The 18,265-nt window shown below is 31.8% G+C and overlaps 1 protein-coding gene across 1 annotated transcript; it reads right to left on the reverse strand.

The window, feature by feature from the left end:
- Positions 1–808: 808 nt before the first annotated feature.
- On the reverse strand, positions 809–14,342 carry LOC111702248 (uncharacterized). The gene is made up of 5 exons (XM_023473877.1): positions 13,844–14,342; positions 6,795–6,876; positions 6,489–6,595; positions 1,261–1,425; positions 809–1,190 (listed from the first exon to the last, which is right to left on the reverse strand). The coding sequence occupies exons 1-5, from the start codon at positions 13,952–13,954 to the stop codon at positions 861–863; spliced, it is 795 nt and encodes a 264-aa protein (XP_023329645.1). The 5' UTR covers positions 13,955–14,342; the 3' UTR covers positions 809–860.
- Between the last annotated feature and the right edge of the window lie 3,923 nt (positions 14,343–18,265).

Genomic DNA, 18,265 nt, shown 5'->3' on the forward strand with positions numbered 1-18,265 from the left:
TTAAGATGATTAAAAAATGGAATGTTGTATAAAAACCGAAATTTCGAAGTGTACAGTCTCAAATTCTAAACATGACGATTTATTCTTATTTTATTCTTATTTTATTCTTATTTTATTCTTATTTTATTCTTATTTGGTCAAATTGTGATTGAATGTCACACCTTGCTGGGACTAGGACCAAACTGTCAAATCAGCGTGAAGGTTTAATATGATGCATTGCGTAACTACATTTTTAGGTTTTACGAAAAACAAATTCTGTTTATTTAAAAGTACAGGGTGTCCCACGAAACATGACAGTTGGTGAATAGTTTAGAATGGTTTCCTCCATAATTTGTTAAGTTGTTTGATACCAAAGACAATAATAAAAATATTATATGGGAGTCATATTATAGTAAACTTGATTTCAAAGTAAAATATAAAAATATTTTTTTACGAAATAAAATGCAAAAAAAACCTTTAATATCATAATACAGTATATGTAAGACGACATTAAATACTATTTATAAACTGTCATGTTTCGTGGGACACCCTGTAGTAGAGTAAAGTTTGAATTTCGATTTTAGCTTTTTTCATCTTAGAAAATAGAAAGTGAATAAAATTTTACTTTTTTTAATTGGACATGCTTAAGTTCAGGTATTAAAAAAGAAATTTTATTTAGAAAAATTAAGTATTAATAAGTTTTTCTAAATATTAAAAAAAAATATCGTAGTGCACTGTACAGTATTCTGTCGATATTGCCCTTCCTCCCTCTCTTTGCTCTCTTTTACTGTACTTTTTATCTTACGCTAATCCTATATTAAGATAAAACTTTCGATTTTTGTAAATTTAATTGATTAGGAGTCTAGATAAAAAAATAGAAATCAACTATGTTTTCCAGATTTAAGCTCGTCTTTCTCATCTGGTTCAACTTCTTCCTTCTCACTGTCACTCTGATCTCCTTTCTGATCATCTTGATCACTTTCATGATCATCATGTTCATCATCATCATCAGCATCACTACCATAGTCTGAGCCGAGCTCTATACTCTTCTCCCCGGTCCGAGTTCGTCGCCACACGTTGTAGACGACACCGACGACGATGATGGCGAGGGCCAGGCAGCCGACTAGGATCCAAACGAGGACCTCGGTGTTCATCCCCAGCTTCTCCTCACGCCGGGTCATCACAGGGGCCGGGGTCTCACGCACCCAGGGCTGAAATATTATTAGATCTTAGTTTGCAGATTATAGCTATTAATATTTGTATTTTATTACAGTTCCCAACCTGTTTTGTATTTGTTTCCTTCCTTCCATCTATCTCAGGTTTGAGGGGTGGAGTAGGTATTTGGACAGGGTTCAGGTTTCCCTGTTTTAGGGAGGTTGCAAAAAGTGTTTCCGGAGATCTATTATAATCCACTCCTCTCCAACCCTTGTCCTCTCGGGCTATAACCTAAAACACAGAGTATAATTATTATAATTTATAATTCATCATTCATTTCTTTTGTTGTAAATATTATAATATAATCTTTATTCTTCATTAATCCGCTATTTTTAGCGAAAACTCAAATTTTCTAAACTCTTTATTTCTACCACCTGACGATATACACCTTTGATATTCTGTTCAATCTACCCCCCCCCCCCCTATTTCCTATTTCAGCACTTCTAGTCCTACATCCCCCCCCCCTTTCCTGATCCCAGTCTCTCTACTTATTTCTGTTTCTGTAATAATTAAACCTATCCTACGATAGTTATAAATTTCAATATGGATTTAAATCATAAAAGCATATCTTTTCTATCTATCTATCCCCCATCGATTATCTTCTATTATCTCACATGTAAACTTGATTTTGGATTTAAACCAGCAATACCAAGTATTCAGTGGCTAGTTACCCAAGGCTATTAGTTTCTGTTTATAAGTAGATTATACAGGGTGAGTCAAAAAAAAGTGTGATTAGCGGCATCATGGTGCAAAGTTGTACCTTTTTTGTGCAACCCTCCTGTATGGTGGGTTTCAATATTTTTTGGAAATTTTTTATTTTTTTTATGGTACTCTTATGGCCCAAAAAAAATCCGCGAACATTTCTTTCTCTCAAAATCAAAAGGTCAGAAGAGCAAAAATGTATATATATATATATATATTATTTCTTTGAAATTCTAGAATTTTATAAATATTGAATCACAAAAAATTCGCAAAACTGTAACAAGAAAATTTGCAATTTTCAGTTCTGGTCTAATTGTAATAAATTTAGGGGATGAAGCTTATTTTACTATCCGTATCATATATGTTTGTTTATCTAGTTACTATCTTTATTATCTATGTTGTCTTATCTATTATCTAGGTTCTATTCGACCCGGACCGGCCAGTCCGGTCAATCTATATTTACCTGTATCAATAAATTAGTATAGTATCAACCGTTGTTTTAGACGGACGTAAAGAGCCAGGGTTTGGGCTAGAGATTAAGTCGGGAAGGCTTACAGTAAGAGTTTGAGTCAAGTATTAGGAGATTGATCGGGACTATAGATCGTTACATAATATTTAAGGAAAAGTTGTTTTTCGATGGCTTTTCAGGTTTCAACTGAACAGCGTATATTTATAACTTAAGAATAAACTAAGAAGAAAGAAACTAGAGGATTAAAGTAAGAAATATACTTCCAAGTAATATTAAGCATACTATTTATAACTTCTTATTTCACTCTTTTGTAGAATATGGAATTGTAGCCTGAGGGAGAAAAAAGGCCTGATATGAAAAAAGTTAGCTTGCTCCAAAAACGTGCAGTTAGAATTATTGATAATGCAAAAAAAGTTTCACTCAGCGATCCTCTTTTCTTTCAGTCTAAAATCCTTAAGCTAAATGATTTGACTCATTTCAATCACGTAACATTTATACAATTACAATAACAAGCCACTTGATTTAAAAAGAAGTGCCTCGTTAGATATACTTTAAAAAATTTATTACAAATGTTATCTGACGCCTACATGTCAAAGTGCAATAAACCTTCTTGTAATTCTTGCAAAAAATGAATATAAATATTGGTAGATTATTGTACGCATGCTTAATCTTATTCTGTACTAATTTAAAACTGAAAATTCAAATATTTTGTTATGCTGCACCTCGGTCTCTCTAAATTTAACTAGTAATCCCTGACTTATCGTAAACTTTCAAAACCTAGTAATATTCATCATACTGTAAACGTTTTAATATTAATTAGGTGGGGATAATACCAAAAACAGCAAATAGCTAATCTCCATGCCTAATTGCTAGAATTACATAAATATAGTAAACAATATAAAAATAGTTACAGATTTTTTGCATGTAACATTATAACTTGTATTTGTATTATTAGCAATAAACTATATCTTATCTTATCTAATAGAGTAAACAGTATAATAGAATAAACAATTCAACGGAGTAAACAATACAACAGAGTAAACAATACAACAGAGTAAACAATACACCAGAGTAAACAATACAACAGAGTAAACAATACAACGCAGTAAACAGTACAACAGAGTAAACAATCCAATAGAGTAAACAATACACAAGAGTAAACAATACGACAGAGTAAACAATACACCAGAGTAAACAATACAACAGAGTAAACAATACAACAGAGTAAACAATACCACAGAGTAAACAATACAACAGAATTAACAATCCAACAGAGTAAACAGTCCAACAGAGTAAACAATACAACAGAGTTAACATTACAACAGAGTAAACAATACAACAGAGTAAACAATACAACAGAGTAAACAATAAAACAGAGTATTAACAATACAACAGAGTAAACATTACAACAGAGTAAACAATACATACAACAGAGTAAACAATACAACAGAGTAAACAATAAAACAGAGTAAACAATACACAAGAGTAAACAATATAACAGAGTAAACAATACAACAGAGTAAACCATCCAACAGAGTAAACAATAGAATAAAATAACGAATACAATAGAGTAAACAATACAACAGAGTAAGCAAAACAACAGAGAAAGCAATACAACAGAATAAACAAAACAAAAGAGTAAACAAAACAACAGAGTAAACAATCCAACAGAGTAAACAATACAACAGAGTAAACAATACAACAGAGTAAACAATACAACAGAGTAAACAATACAACAGAGTAAACAAAACAACAGAGTAAACAATACAACAGAATTGAGTAAACAAAACAACAGAGTAAACATTCCAACAGAGTAAACAATACAACAGAGTATACAATACAACAGAGTAAACAATACAACAGAGTAAACAATACAACAGATTAAACAAAACAACAGAGTAAACAATCCGATAGAGTAAACAATCCAAGAGAGTAAAGAATAAAGTAAAGTAAACAATCCAATAGAGGAAACAATGCACAAGAGTAAACAATACAACAGAGTAAACAATACAACAAAGTTAACAATCCAACAGATTAAACAAAACAACAGAGTAAACAAAACACAAGAGTAAACCATCCAACAGAGTAAACAATCGAACAGAGTAAACAATATAACAGAGTAAAAAATACAATAGAGTAAACAATACAACAGAGTAAACAATACGACAGAGTAAACAATCCAATAGAGTAAACAGATACTCTCATTTCTACCTGAAATCTACAAAAATCATGATCTTAAAAGTTACAGCAAGTCTTCTGTTTAAAAAAAAAATTGTAAACGTCTAAAGTCTTATGTGTGAACCCGGCCCTCTTTCCACCTCTCCCCTTTAATTCATTATACATGTGTGACCTTGAATGGAAGAAACTAATCGTCTTGTATTTATCTTGTTTAAATAATTAAATGTTAGTATAAAAATATGTTGCAATGCTTTGCCTTGAATCTGTGTCTGTTTAGATCTAAGAAACATGATGATTTTAAACAATTTGCCTGAATACATATCAATCTCCATATATGGCCGGGCGAACAGATCTTAGGTTTTTCAGGAGATTAGATTAGAACATTTCTACACTCAAACCTTATGCAATTTTAATCTATTTCTTCACTTACAACTTTCACCCGTTTTTCTACATACAAGTTTTTACAATCTACAAATTTTATGTGTGAAAGGGAGCCAACGTGGCAAGAAGGGAGAACTGCCATATAAAATAGAAAGGATGGGGTGGGGGTTAACGAGCCCCGAACTCCTTCTGGTTTCGCCTACATATGTCATGTTTTATGTTTTTTTCTTATTTTCAATTTTCTGCATATCATGATGTGTGCAATCTCATTTTCCCATGTACAAGGATAGAAAAAATGAATCTATAGGAAAGGAAGAAGAAAGGAAAAATTAAATTAGGAAAGGAAGAGGATAGAAGAAATGAATCTAGGAAAGGAAGAGGATAGGAAAAATGAATCTAGGAAAGGAAGAGGATAGGAAAAATAAGTCTAGGAAAGGAAGAGGATAGAAAAAATGAATCTAGGAAAGGAAGAGGATAGGAAAAATGAATCTAGGAAAGGAAGAGGATAGGAAAAATATAAGAAAGTTAGAAAGAAAATAGAGATGGAGAACATAAGAATATGGATAATCATAATCATATTTCCTGATTCTCCGCTTTCTTATCCCTGCTTTTAGTTCTTACATTTAATTTCTTTTACTTTCCTTTCTTCATCCTTCATTTTCATATTTCCTGATCTTTCCATTTCTTAATCTAGCAATTATCTAGCTTCACCATTCCATTTCATTCCTTCATATTTTCATTAGAAATTCTTTTTCTCCTCCCATCTCATTAAAAATAGATATTTAACTAAGTATTTAATCTATTAGTAACCTAACACCTGACATCTTGACAGGTTCGTTAAGTTGTATTTTAATCAGCAAACAAGGGAAGCATGTTTAAGAAAGAGTTAGAATATATTCTCTTTATTTTTATTAAGAAGGATTTAATTTTTACTCCACGACTACTCTTTCTCTACTCACCCCTGAAACCTACTCGTCAACTTCCTGGAACCCAGACTACTCCCCTCTACTCCCATCTACTCCCTGGAACCCTGACTACTCCCATCTACTCCCTGGAACCCTGACTACTCCCATCTACCCCCTGGAACCCTGACTACTCCCCTGTACTCCCTGGAACACTGACTACTCCCCTCTACTCCCTAGGACCGTGACTACTCCTCTCTACTCCCTGGAACACTGACTACTCCTCTCTACCCCCTGGAATCCTGACTACTACCCTCTACTCCCTTAAACCCTGACTACTCCTCTCTACCCCCTGGAATCCTCACTACTACCCTCTACTCTCTGTAAACCCTGACTACTCCTCTCTACCCCCTNAATTCTGGATTGTAGATTCTCTGACTACTCTCCTCTACTTCCTGGAACCCTGACTACTCCCCTCTACTTCCTTGAACCCTGACTACTCCCCTCTACTTCCTGGAACCCTGACTACTCCCCTCTACTTCCTGGAACCCTGACTACTCCCCTCTACTCACTTAAACCCTAATTACTCCCCTCTACTCCCTGGAACCCTGGCTACTCCTCTCTACTCCCTGGAACCCTGACTACTCCATTCTACTGACTACCTGATAAAAGTACTCCAACTCAGGACTGATATTAGTGAGAACAATGAAGAATGTATCTGACCTCTGCATCTCACTCATCTTAAACCCAGTAGGTGCAGACACCAGTCCTGGGGTAATAATAATAATAATAATAATAATAATAATAATAATAATAATGATAATGATAAGGTTAAGGATCACAATGATGATAATGATAATGATATCAATAATAATTATCATATAATTATATATTTTATATTTATATTGATGATAATATTGATGATAATAAAGAATACAATAATATGTTATGATAATATAAACAGCTACCTGATTTAACTAAGAACTGGTCTACACAATCCACCCTTGAGACTAGACCCTCCCAGGAGACAAGAACAGAGGTAGCATTTATCTAAACAAAATCAACATTAAAGGGACTGTACACGTAAATTTAAGTAATCCTCCGATTCACAAAAGTACCACTGAAGCCTTTTAAAAAATTCAATAAATTTTAATAAAACATTATAGACAAGGAATGAAATAAACAGAATTAATCTCTTTTTTAAATAAAATGCGACCAAATCTTCCTTATTGTGTCCCTCTAACTAGAAATTGATGAAGTGATAAAGTGATAAAGTGATAAAGTGATAAAGTGATAAAGTGATTAAGTATTTATAAAAATAAAAGGATTTATTTAGAATTAAGTATTGCAGTTTAATAAATAAGAATTTAAGTACAAAAGGGACCAGATTCAATCAATATAGTGAGACATTGAACCATTTCTCTTCAGCTTCTGGCTGGTTGACGAAGTATACAAGAAAACTGGTTCAATTGAATCTACGTGGTTCAACCAGGTCTCACTATTAATTAAATCTGGTCTTACGCTCTTTCGAAATGTCAAATATTTATCTAACAAAATTTGTCGGAGCACCGGAGCACAACCCAACCAACCAATCTTTCTTAAAAGGAACTGAGTTGTTGCCACAAACTCCGACATCTAATTCTTAGAACTTTGCTACCCAATGTCTTAAACCTTTAATATTTCAAACTATGACGTCTCTTAGATCAAATAATCTAAGTTTGAAATATCAAAGAAATACAACATCAGGTTGATAAGTTAAAGTCATTAGAAACTTTTAGTTTGTGGCAAAAACTCAATTCCTTTTGTTGACATTTCTTTGAGTGCAATTTCACTATAACACTTTATGTTACAATCAGTATTTTTCGTAAATTGTTAAAATATAAAATTTTCTAAATTATTGAAAAATGTTTCTAAAAGAGATATTTGATAAATTTTTAAAGAAAATTCCAATCTCAAGTTTCAGGAATTTAATTTAATCTTCTTGAAAGAATTCAAGTTGAGAAAATGAAAAGTCAAAATGTAAGGTTAGGTTGAATACCGGCTAAATTAAAAAATATAGAAAATATTAAATTTAGGTTCAAAGTTTAGTTTAGAGAGATGACAAGTATATGTCATTACTTGACTATTTGTATGCTAATAAATATAATCTATTAAGATAAATAATTTAAAAAAAGAAGGAATAGATAAAAAGATGAAATGGCAAATGTGGTTTGATGCAACAAACAGGCAGATGAGATCAAACCCAGTATTTTGGGGATTAATTTTAAAACACTTGTGTTTAAATCTTAATTTAAGAAACAAGCCTAAAATATTTTTAAAAATAATTTCTTATTTTGTCTCAGACCGAGGACGGTTAAAAACATACTATGCTTCTAAAGAAAAATTTAAAAAGGTTGCACTATGAGTATAACTGTGCAAAGCGACAATTTTTAAACTACAGTTTTAAAAGTTAAGATTCTTGGTGCTAATTTTAAATGGGTTTCCCTAAAGTTAGCACGTGTAAAATATTAGCACTAAATGTATCTACTCTCTCAACCTTATTTTATAAATAGTATTTACTACTGAAGGTTATTGTCTTTCCACCTGTACACTTCATTAGCTCTCATTCTACATCTAGATTCTAGATTAGATTCTAGATTCTAGATTCTAGATTCTAGATTCTAGATTCTAGATTCTAGATTCTAGATTCTAGATTCTAAATTATTGATTGTAGATGATTTTATATTCTATTTGATTATAAATTCTAGATTCTAGATTCTCATTCAGATTCTTGAATCAGAATTTATAATTCTAATTTCAGATTCCAGATTCTAGATTCTAGATTTTAGATTCTAATTCCAGATTCCAGATTCTAGATTCTAGATTCTAGATTCTAGATTCTAGATTCTAGATTCTAGATTCTAAGTTCTATCTATATATAAATTTGGCTTGTCTGTCTGTTTGTCTGTCTGTTTGTTTGTATCCAATAAACGTCAAAAAGGCTGAACCGATCGGGCCCAAATTTTTTGTGGGACATCTAGGGACCACAGGGAAGGATTATGAATGATTGAAATTTTAAATATTTGTCTCAATCAAAATTCGATCTTCATTAAATTTTTTAAAATTTTGAAAATCCACGAAATTTTTATGAAAATCCGCGAATTATTTTTGTTTTGTTTTACGATGTGCACAAAGAGAACATGTTCACAATTAATTTAGAAGATGGGCGCGAAGCCCCCTCTAAGGCTAGAAAGAAGGGCGCGAAGCGCCTTGAATTTCTAGTCTTCTAAATTTCAGTTCCTGTAGATTCTAGATTTACAGATTCTAGATTCTAGATTACAGATTATAGATTCTAGATTATAGATTATAGACAACTCAAGATTCTAAATGATTTTAGATTCTTTATTACTCTAGATTCTATTTGATTCTAGATTCTAGATGATTCTAGATTCTAGATGATTCTAGATTCTAGATGATTCTAGATTCTAGATGATTCTAGATTCTAGATGATTCTAGATTCTAGAGGATTCTAGATTCTAGATTATCCTAGATTCTAGATGATTCTAGATTCTAGATTCTAGATTATTATAGATTCTAGATGACTCTAGATTTTAGATGACTCTAGATTCTAGATGACTCTAGATTCTAGATGACTCTAGATTCTATATGACTCTAGATTCTCGATGACTCTAGATTCTAGATGACTCTAGATTCTAGATGACTCTAAATTCTAGATGACTCTAGATTCTATATTTTAGATTCTAGATTCTAGAAGCTAAGTGAATAAAGATTATAAATGATTCTAGATTCTAGATTTATCAGAATTTAATTTTAAACTTGTACTAAATATTTATAAAAACTTAGTTTTTATCCAAATAAATTCAAATATAATATTGCTATGTTGATGTTAAAATAGATGAGACTTAAAATAATAAAATACGATGAAAATATGTCTAAAATAAGAAGATAGATGATAATACACTGGAGCTATATGAATCATGAATCACACATGTTACATAATAAGAAAGAAAAATAGGCAGTCATAAGATAGAGAGACAGATAGAAATATACTTATTTTCTATATTTTAATGAAACGATATTTCAATAAAAAAGAAAAATATTTCTAAAATATTATTTGTACAGACATAAGTGCAGGACAGAAAGGAAATAAACATATGATATGAAAGATTGAAATTTGACAGAAGAGAGAAAATCATAAAATATAATTTTTGATTCATTTTCAATAGAACATTATTTTGTCTCTCGCAAAATTTTCAAATGAATTCAAAGACATTTGTGCAGGGTCATACAGTGATAACCAGAAAACTCTGGAATAGGAAATTGGCTTTTAGACTCAAGTTATAACTTTAAAAGGTCTAATGAGAATGAGACACAGCATTTGTGCAGTTAAAACAGACACATTTCACTAAAGTAGTGATTTGATAAGCGTTTAGTAAAACTATTTGCTTTGTAAAACATCAAATACACTTATTTATTGCTATTATGTCGTCTTCCTATTCCATTGTTTTCTGGTTATCACTGTACTTGTATAGAGTATAACTTATAAGTTCTGACAAATCCGTAGTTAAAAATTTTTGTTCAAATTGTTTTTGATTTAACAATCCTTTATCAAATATTCTCATTTAAACAATTTTTGATAAACTATAACCTCATTGAAATTATCTTTGATTAAACTATCCTTAATTAAATTATCCTTGATTAAACTATCCTTGATTAAACTATGCTTTATTAAACTATTCTTGATTAAACTATCCTTGATTAAACTATCCTTGATTAAACTATCCTTGATTAAACTATCCTTGATTAAACTATCCATGATTAAACTACCCTTGATTAAACTATCCTTGATTAAACTAGCCTTATTTAAACTATCCTTGAATACACTATTTTTGATTAAACTATCCTTGATTAAACTATCCTTGATTAAGCTATCCTTGATTAAACTATCCTTGATTAAACTATCCTTGATTAAATTAGCCTTGATTAAACTATCCTTGATAAAAATATCCTTGATAAAACTATCCTTGATTAAACTGTTCTTGATTAAACTATCCTTGATTAAACTATCCTTGATTAAACTATCCTTGATTAAACTATATGATTTAAATATCCTGATTAAACTATCCTTGATTAAACTATCCTTGATTAAACTATCCTTGATTAAACTATCCTTGATTAAACTATCCTTGATTATGACGCATATATTCTGAAAATAAAATATTTCCTTATCAACATCAATTTCAATTTTTCTCTTTGTATGTGATATAAACTGCATATACGAAAATTGTAATATATTCCGAATTAAGGCAGTTCATAACTGTAAAAAAAATCGTTAACTGCCAAAAGTGCAAACACATAAACACTCTGAGATAGCTTCATCGTTAAAATATATCACGGCTTAAAAAATAGAGATTCAAGATTAAAGAACTTTCTGTTTAGGGCAATATAAAATCAACGGGGGGNGGATTGGCATTAACCCATAAAGCTAGTTGTGTCAAAAAAACCATATTGCTAGTTTCAAAGAGTCCGGTATATTTTTTAAATCCTTGTAGTTTGTTGCAGAGGGTTTAAAAAACATTTGTAAGGACCAGTGAGTTAAAACCCAATATGAGGAGTTACAAAAAGTTTATAAACTAGAAGGTTGGTGGAGGAGTCATTAAATCATATGGCTAGTTGCAATTTACAGAGACAAAGAATACAGAATGATGATTGCAGAGAGTTAAATTCAGAAGTTAGCTGCAGAGGGGGTTAAAATAAGACCATTTGATTAGTTAATGGGGATTAATAAAATCAATATGGTTACTTTTAAAGAGTTATAAAACCATTAGATAGTTTATACAGTTTTAAAACCATATAATTAATTGCAGAGAGTTTTAAAACCATATAATTAATTGCAGAGAGTTAGTTTCAGAGACTTATAAACCTTATGGTTAGTTTCAGAGTCTTATAAACCATATGGTTAGTTTCAGAGTCTTATAAAACCTGATGGTAAGTTTTAGAGACTTATAAATCTTATGGTTAGTTTCAGAGACTTATAAAACCTTATGGATAGTTCCTAAGAGTTACAAAAACATATGGTTACAGTTGCAAAATTGTATAATTAGTAGCGAGATTAAGAAAACAAGCGGCTAGTTCCAAAGAGATATAAACCAACATGAATAGTTATATAACCGCCTCATGGTTAGTAACAGTGAGTTATCAAATTTTGGAGTTAATCAGAGAGAGTTATAAAGCCATTGGGTCAATACCAGAGAGTTATAAAGTTAGAGGCAAAGAGTTGAAAAACAGTTAGTTGCAGAAAAAGTCGAACAAGATAAAACTAAAAGCATTATCGATAAGCGTTCTTCCCACGACAAGAATTTCATGTTAAGGTTTAAAATTCTGTTCTAGTTCTACACAGTAAACATGCCAAGCAAACAAGCAAACAAAACTCCGATTAAATACATATGACTGAACGTTATTGTAAAGTTTATTTATATTAGAATTAATCTTCATATCTCGTACTGCCTCATTTTAAAGATGTATCAAAGAAATTTATATTTGTTAAGATCAGGTGCGTACACAGGATTTTATGCAGGGAAGTTTTACCCCCCCCCCCCCGTCTCAAAAATGCTGTTATTCTATATTGAGCCTACTACATGTCCCCTATGTAGCACATTGTAGTCCCAATTCAAGGACTATATATTATTGTTCTGTATTACTCTCTGAAGCCCTGAGTGGTCTCCTGAAGTCCCTGAAGACTATCATTAGTCTTCCGTCCTCTTTATTCTCCCTTTTTCCTCTTTTAATGTAATCTCCCCTGACCTTCATGGTGGTTGCGGGAAGACATGCCAAATAATGCATACTGCATAAAGCTATAATTGTTTATCAAGTTGGGGGAGGAGGAGATTTTAGATAAAAGGAAAATACTAGATAAAATTGGAAAATAACTGGCGCGCAGCTTCAAGAAAATTTTCAACTACTGTTTAAGGGGGAAACACCCCTTTGAAGATGAGGGCAAGCTCATTTTTTACCCACCACACCTAATTTTAACCTTTGCCCATAAATTCCAGGGCGGGGCAGACCCCCTCCCCTGAGATGTCCAGGGAGGGGGCAAGAGGACTACTACCCCCCATGTGTACGCACCTAGTTAAGATATACACAGTTTAACAAAATGGCGCTATATTTACTAAAGATGACTTACATAATGTGTTTTGTTAAAAAACGGCTTTTAATGGATTTCAGAGAACAAATGTTGAAAGATGAAAATAATTTAAGTAATCAAGTAAAAAACCCTCAGGATGGATTAATATTGGTTCCTAGGCTAAGCTAAGCTAGAGGGGGGAGGGATAAAGGTAGAAAGATGAAGCAAAATGCAGTTTGCTTTAAATAAAAATAGGAAACAAATTTTAGAAACTAATTTCCGCTGGTTGGTTTCAAATAAATAAGGATTTATTTTCAAAAGAAGATTCAGAAATTAGGAAATATCGTTGTTAAAATAATAAAAAGAAATTGAATTTCTGCCACAAACTCTGATTTTCTAATCCATATATCTTTGCAACCCAATGTCGTAGATCTTAGACATTTCAAACTATGAATTCTATTAAATCAAATAATTTAACTTTGAAATATCAAAGGATCACATCATCAGGTTTCAAAGATAGAGAGATTAGAAAATTTTAGTTTGTGGCAAAGACTCAATTCCTTTGTTAAATTAATTTTAAAAAACTCAATATATTTGATGAAAAATAATGGGGGGGGGGGAGGTTGAGGAGAAGACTAGAATGACTTAGGAGTGTTAGCCTGAACCAATAATCCTGATCTGAAAAGTAGAGCCGCGGGATGAGAATTAAGGTTCGTAAATCGTAATTTGATAAGTTCTCACATCTGGAGCTGGAAACCAGTTCAGCAGAGAAAATATATCTGACGGATGCATAAACTTAATGTTTTGGATTCCTAGCGCAGGAGATCTGGCAGGTGGGATGACATGTCTGCTAACAAAACACAAAATATGAATTAATGTATGAATAAATAATACCTGCTGTACTACGGGTGGGCCAGAGAAGCTTGGATTAGCTCCAATCCCTGAACAGTATCCGAGTACATCCCGGATACATATTCCGAACAACAAAACCAGGAGCATTCTCATCTCTCAAATCATCAGAGTCTTTTCAAAACTACCCTTAAACTAGGGATTAACATTATTGATATGTTCACTCTACAAAAGCCAGGATGCGACTGAGCTGAGCTAAAAAATCTCAATTCTTCTCCCGGTCCTACTCTACGTTCCTCTCTATCTCTGTAGCAGTAGCAGGGACTGAATTAAAAACCCGGTTTCACCAGTACTTACACTTGACAAGCACTTAATCCATATTACGGGGACAGCTTAGAGAGAACTGCGAAGCAAGCAGTAGGGACCAGGGTATAGTTTTACATGTGTTCAGTGGAGCGGAGAATTGAGAACTGGATTTAGAGCTCTAACTCTGTACCCTACCAGTACCCTGATACTCAGTCCCACCCAAACCTATACTCAGAACTCTTTCCTCCCTATTTTAATCCTGACCTGAGTAATTATTCTTGAACTGGTGTTTAATCATTTTGACACATGTAATATATTTTAATATAGACCGTGAAAAAGATATTTAAAAACAGGTTTTTTAATCAAATTTTATCAAATATTGTGAATATGAAATCCATGAAATATCAAGTTGAATTACTTATCTTTTCTTCCGGTCCTTCAACTAATAAAAGAATTAAAAAATACACAAAGAAATATTTATTATGAGTCAAAACAAGATTTTAAACTAATATCTTTTATTACTTTTAAATCGCCCGGAGATAAAGCATTTTTGCTGAAGTGTTAAAACAATATATCATCGTTCATTAAACCACTCATAGAAATAAACTTGCTACAGGGCTACCAATAAAGGATGAGATTTCAGAGACGACTGTAAGGAATTTATACCGTCATGTTTCGTTAAAATTATGATTCTCTGCTACTGTAAATTTATTTTTTTCTTTTGAGAATAAGAAAAGTCATTTCAAGATTGTTTATGTGATTGTCAGGCGTCCCTAAAAGTCTAATTTGATTTGATTTGACTGTCTTGTTTCGTTACATTTTGAATTCTCTGCAACAGTAAACTTATTTCTTACTTTTCTAAATAATTTAATAAGCAATGAAAGACTATATTTAAAAAGTTTCAGGTCGTCTTTACAATCTCATCCTTTGAAGGCTACCTTGTATATTCTAATAATATGTTGACTGGTATATTTACATCCAAGACCTTATTAATGTCCTCTTTTTTCCATAGCCTAGGAAACGTGACAGATATATATGATGTATGGATGATGGTTTGAAAATTAAAAATGATACTAGACAAGTTTTTGTTCTAAATAAAGAGGCGCTGTAAAACTTCAAAAATGGGATAGCGCTTAAAAGTAGAAGTACGCAATACTGACTCCAACTTCTTAAGAAGCACTTTAGCAACCAGTTTTTGGTCGTCTTTACAATTTTATCCTTTGAGTCCTGGAACCTCTGTATTTTCAAAAAATTTACCTGCATAATAAACAGATTTCCTGTATAGGAAGACGACATTTGCTATCCTCAATTATATCTTCTGACAAGTCTTATTCTTTGCTGGCAATTTTGCAAACCTAATTCTGACTCAACCATTATAAACCAACCTGTAAAACTAACCTAACAATCTAACTTCTAAAACTCACCTATCAATCTAGCCTGTAAAACTAGCCTAACAATCTAACCTGTAAAACTAGCCTAACAATCTAACCTGTAAAACTACCCTAACAATCTAACCTGTAAAACTCACCTAACAATCTAACTACTAAAACTAACCTAACAATCTAACCTGTAAAATTAGCCTAACAGTCTAACTTCTAAAACTCACCTATCAATCTAACCTGTAAAACTAGCCTAACAATCTAACTTCTAAAACTCACCTAACAATCTAACTTCTAAAACTCACCTAACAAACTAACTTCTAAAAATAACCTAACAATCTAACTTGTAAAACTCACCTATCAATCTAACCTGTAAAACTAGCCTAACAATCTAACTTCTAAAACTCACCTAACAATCTAACTTCTAAAACTAACCGAACAATCTAACCTGTAAAACTAGCCTAACAATCTAACTTCTAAAACTCACCTATCAATCTAACCTGTAAAACTAACTTAACAATCTAACTTCTAAAACTCACCTAACAATCTAACTTCTAAAACTCACCTATCAATCTAGCCTGTAAAACTAGCCTAACAATCTAACCTGTAAAACTAGCCTAACAATCTAACCTGTAAAACTCACCTAACAATCTAACTTCTAAAACTAACCTAACAATCTAACCTGTAAAACTAGCCTAAGAATCTAACTTCTAAAACTCACCTATCAATCTAACCTGTAAAACACTTAACAATCTAACTTCTAAAACTCACCTAACAATCTAACTTCTAAAAATAACCTAACAATCTAACTTGTAAAACTCACCTATCAATCTAACCTGTAAAACTAGCCTAACAATCTAACCTGTAAAACTAGCCTAACAATTTAACTTCTAAAACTCACCTATCAATCTAACCTGTAAAACTCACCTAACAATCTAACTTCTAAAACTCATCTATCAATCTAACCTGTAAAACTCACCTAACAATCTAACTTCTAAAACTCACCTAACAATCTAACTTCTAAAACTAACCTAACAATCTAACCTGTAAAACTAACTTAACAATCTAACCTGTAAAACTCACCTAACGATCTAACTTCTAAAACACACCTAACAATCTAACCTGTAAAACTAACCTAACAATCTAACCTGTAAAGCTAACCTAACAATCTAACCTGTAAAACTAACCTAACAATCAAGCCTGTAAAATTCACCTAACACTCTAACCTTTAAAACTGGCCTAACAATCAAGCCTGTAAGACTAGTCTAACAATCTAACCTGTAAAACTATAGTGATAACCAGAAAACTATAGAATAGGAAGACGACATTAAAGCAATAATAAATTGTATTTGATCTGGTTGCAGAGCAAATTGGCTTTTTTAGTAACTTATTAGATAATTTTTAAAGTCAATTGGGCATTTTTACACCGCACAATTGTGGTGTTTCATGTTCATTGTACTATTTCATAAATTGAGTCTAAAAGTCGTCTCCATATTCCAGAGTTTTCGGGTTATCATTGTAGCATAACAATCTAACCTGTAACCTGTGTTCCATAAAAACTTTAATAAAATTATGACATTTTTTTCCATTCTGACGGTCAAAACTGAAGTGTCAAAAAAACATCAACTTTACAGATAGCATATTTATTAAAAAAAATTTTCCCAACACACGAATATTTTATTACAAAATATGTTTTTTTAGTTATAAACAACTAAATATTTACAGGGTTTCAGATATTGCACATAACTTCACAGCAAGTTTTATAATTTGGGAGGATTCATCTCCATATTGCACAATTCCATAATGTTAAATCTATAGACTTGGAATTTGTTTTTAAAATAGGAAAAATAAAAGCAATTATGATTTCATTAAAATCGCCACGTTTTTAGATGAAAGGGTATGTAGGCGTAATTTAAAGTTAACCTCTTTTTAAATTGGATATGTCTGATTCACAACGGTACCCTTGAAACTTTTATGTGATTCACAACAGTACCCTTGAAACCTTTATGTGATTCACAACGGTACCCTTGAAACCTTTATCTGATTCACAACGGTACCCTTGAAACCTTTATGTGATTCACAACGGTAACCTTGAAACCTTTATGTGATTCACAACAGTACCCTTGAAACCTTTATCTGATTCACAACGGTACCGTTGAAACTTTTTTCTGATAAATTATGTGGAATAAGTACAGTAACACGCGCAAGAGAAGCTAAAATTGAATATAATAAGTTTTTAAATTATAAACAATGATATATAATTGATTCTCTATCAGACAAAGCTTAAAAGGGTACCATTGAAAATCGGGCAATGTCATCTTGAATTAACGTTTAATCAGAATACATCAGAGCTGGAAACTTTAGAACGGTGGATATTGAGATCAATGCTGGATGTTATCTTTTTCTTAATCTCCAGATTAAATAATGCTTGTTCTCCTCTTGTTATTAATCTCTAGATAAATTAACCGATCAGGATCAAGGACATCCCATTCTAAAGTTGTCAGCTTGCAGGTTAAACAACAACATTAATTTACTAAAAAAAAGAACAAAGGTTAATTCAAGGGATCAATGAAAATAAAACTACAAAAGAGACGATAACAGAAAATAATTGTAAAACAATATTGTAAAGAAAGATATTAGAGAGGGCTTAATTATAGATTAAAACAAATTGATTTTATCATGATAATATATCGCTAAACTCAAAATTGAAGATCAAGTCAAACTTAATTATTCGTTTTCTAGGATCAAGTCCGGATCAAAACTGATCCGTGCTTTTAAACTC

This window comes from Eurytemora carolleeae, unplaced genomic scaffold, assembly GCF_000591075.1.
Source record: "Eurytemora carolleeae unplaced genomic scaffold, Eaff_2.0 scaffold494, whole genome shotgun sequence".
Lineage (NCBI taxonomy): Eukaryota > Metazoa > Arthropoda > Copepoda > Calanoida > Temoridae > Eurytemora > Eurytemora carolleeae.

Coding starts and splice junctions, on each gene's coding strand:
- LOC111702248 (XM_023473877.1), bottom strand. CDS start 13,954: ATGAGAATGCTCCTGGTTTTGTTGTTCGGAATATGTATCCGGGATGTA. Junction 6,877..13,843: donor GCCCACCCGTAGTACAGCAG/GTATTATTTATT, acceptor GATTTTGTTTAG/ATAAATGCTACCTCTGTTCT. Junction 1,191..1,260: donor AGGAAACAAATACAAAACAG/GTTGGGAACTGT, acceptor ATAATATTTCAG/CCCTGGGTGCGTGAGACCCC.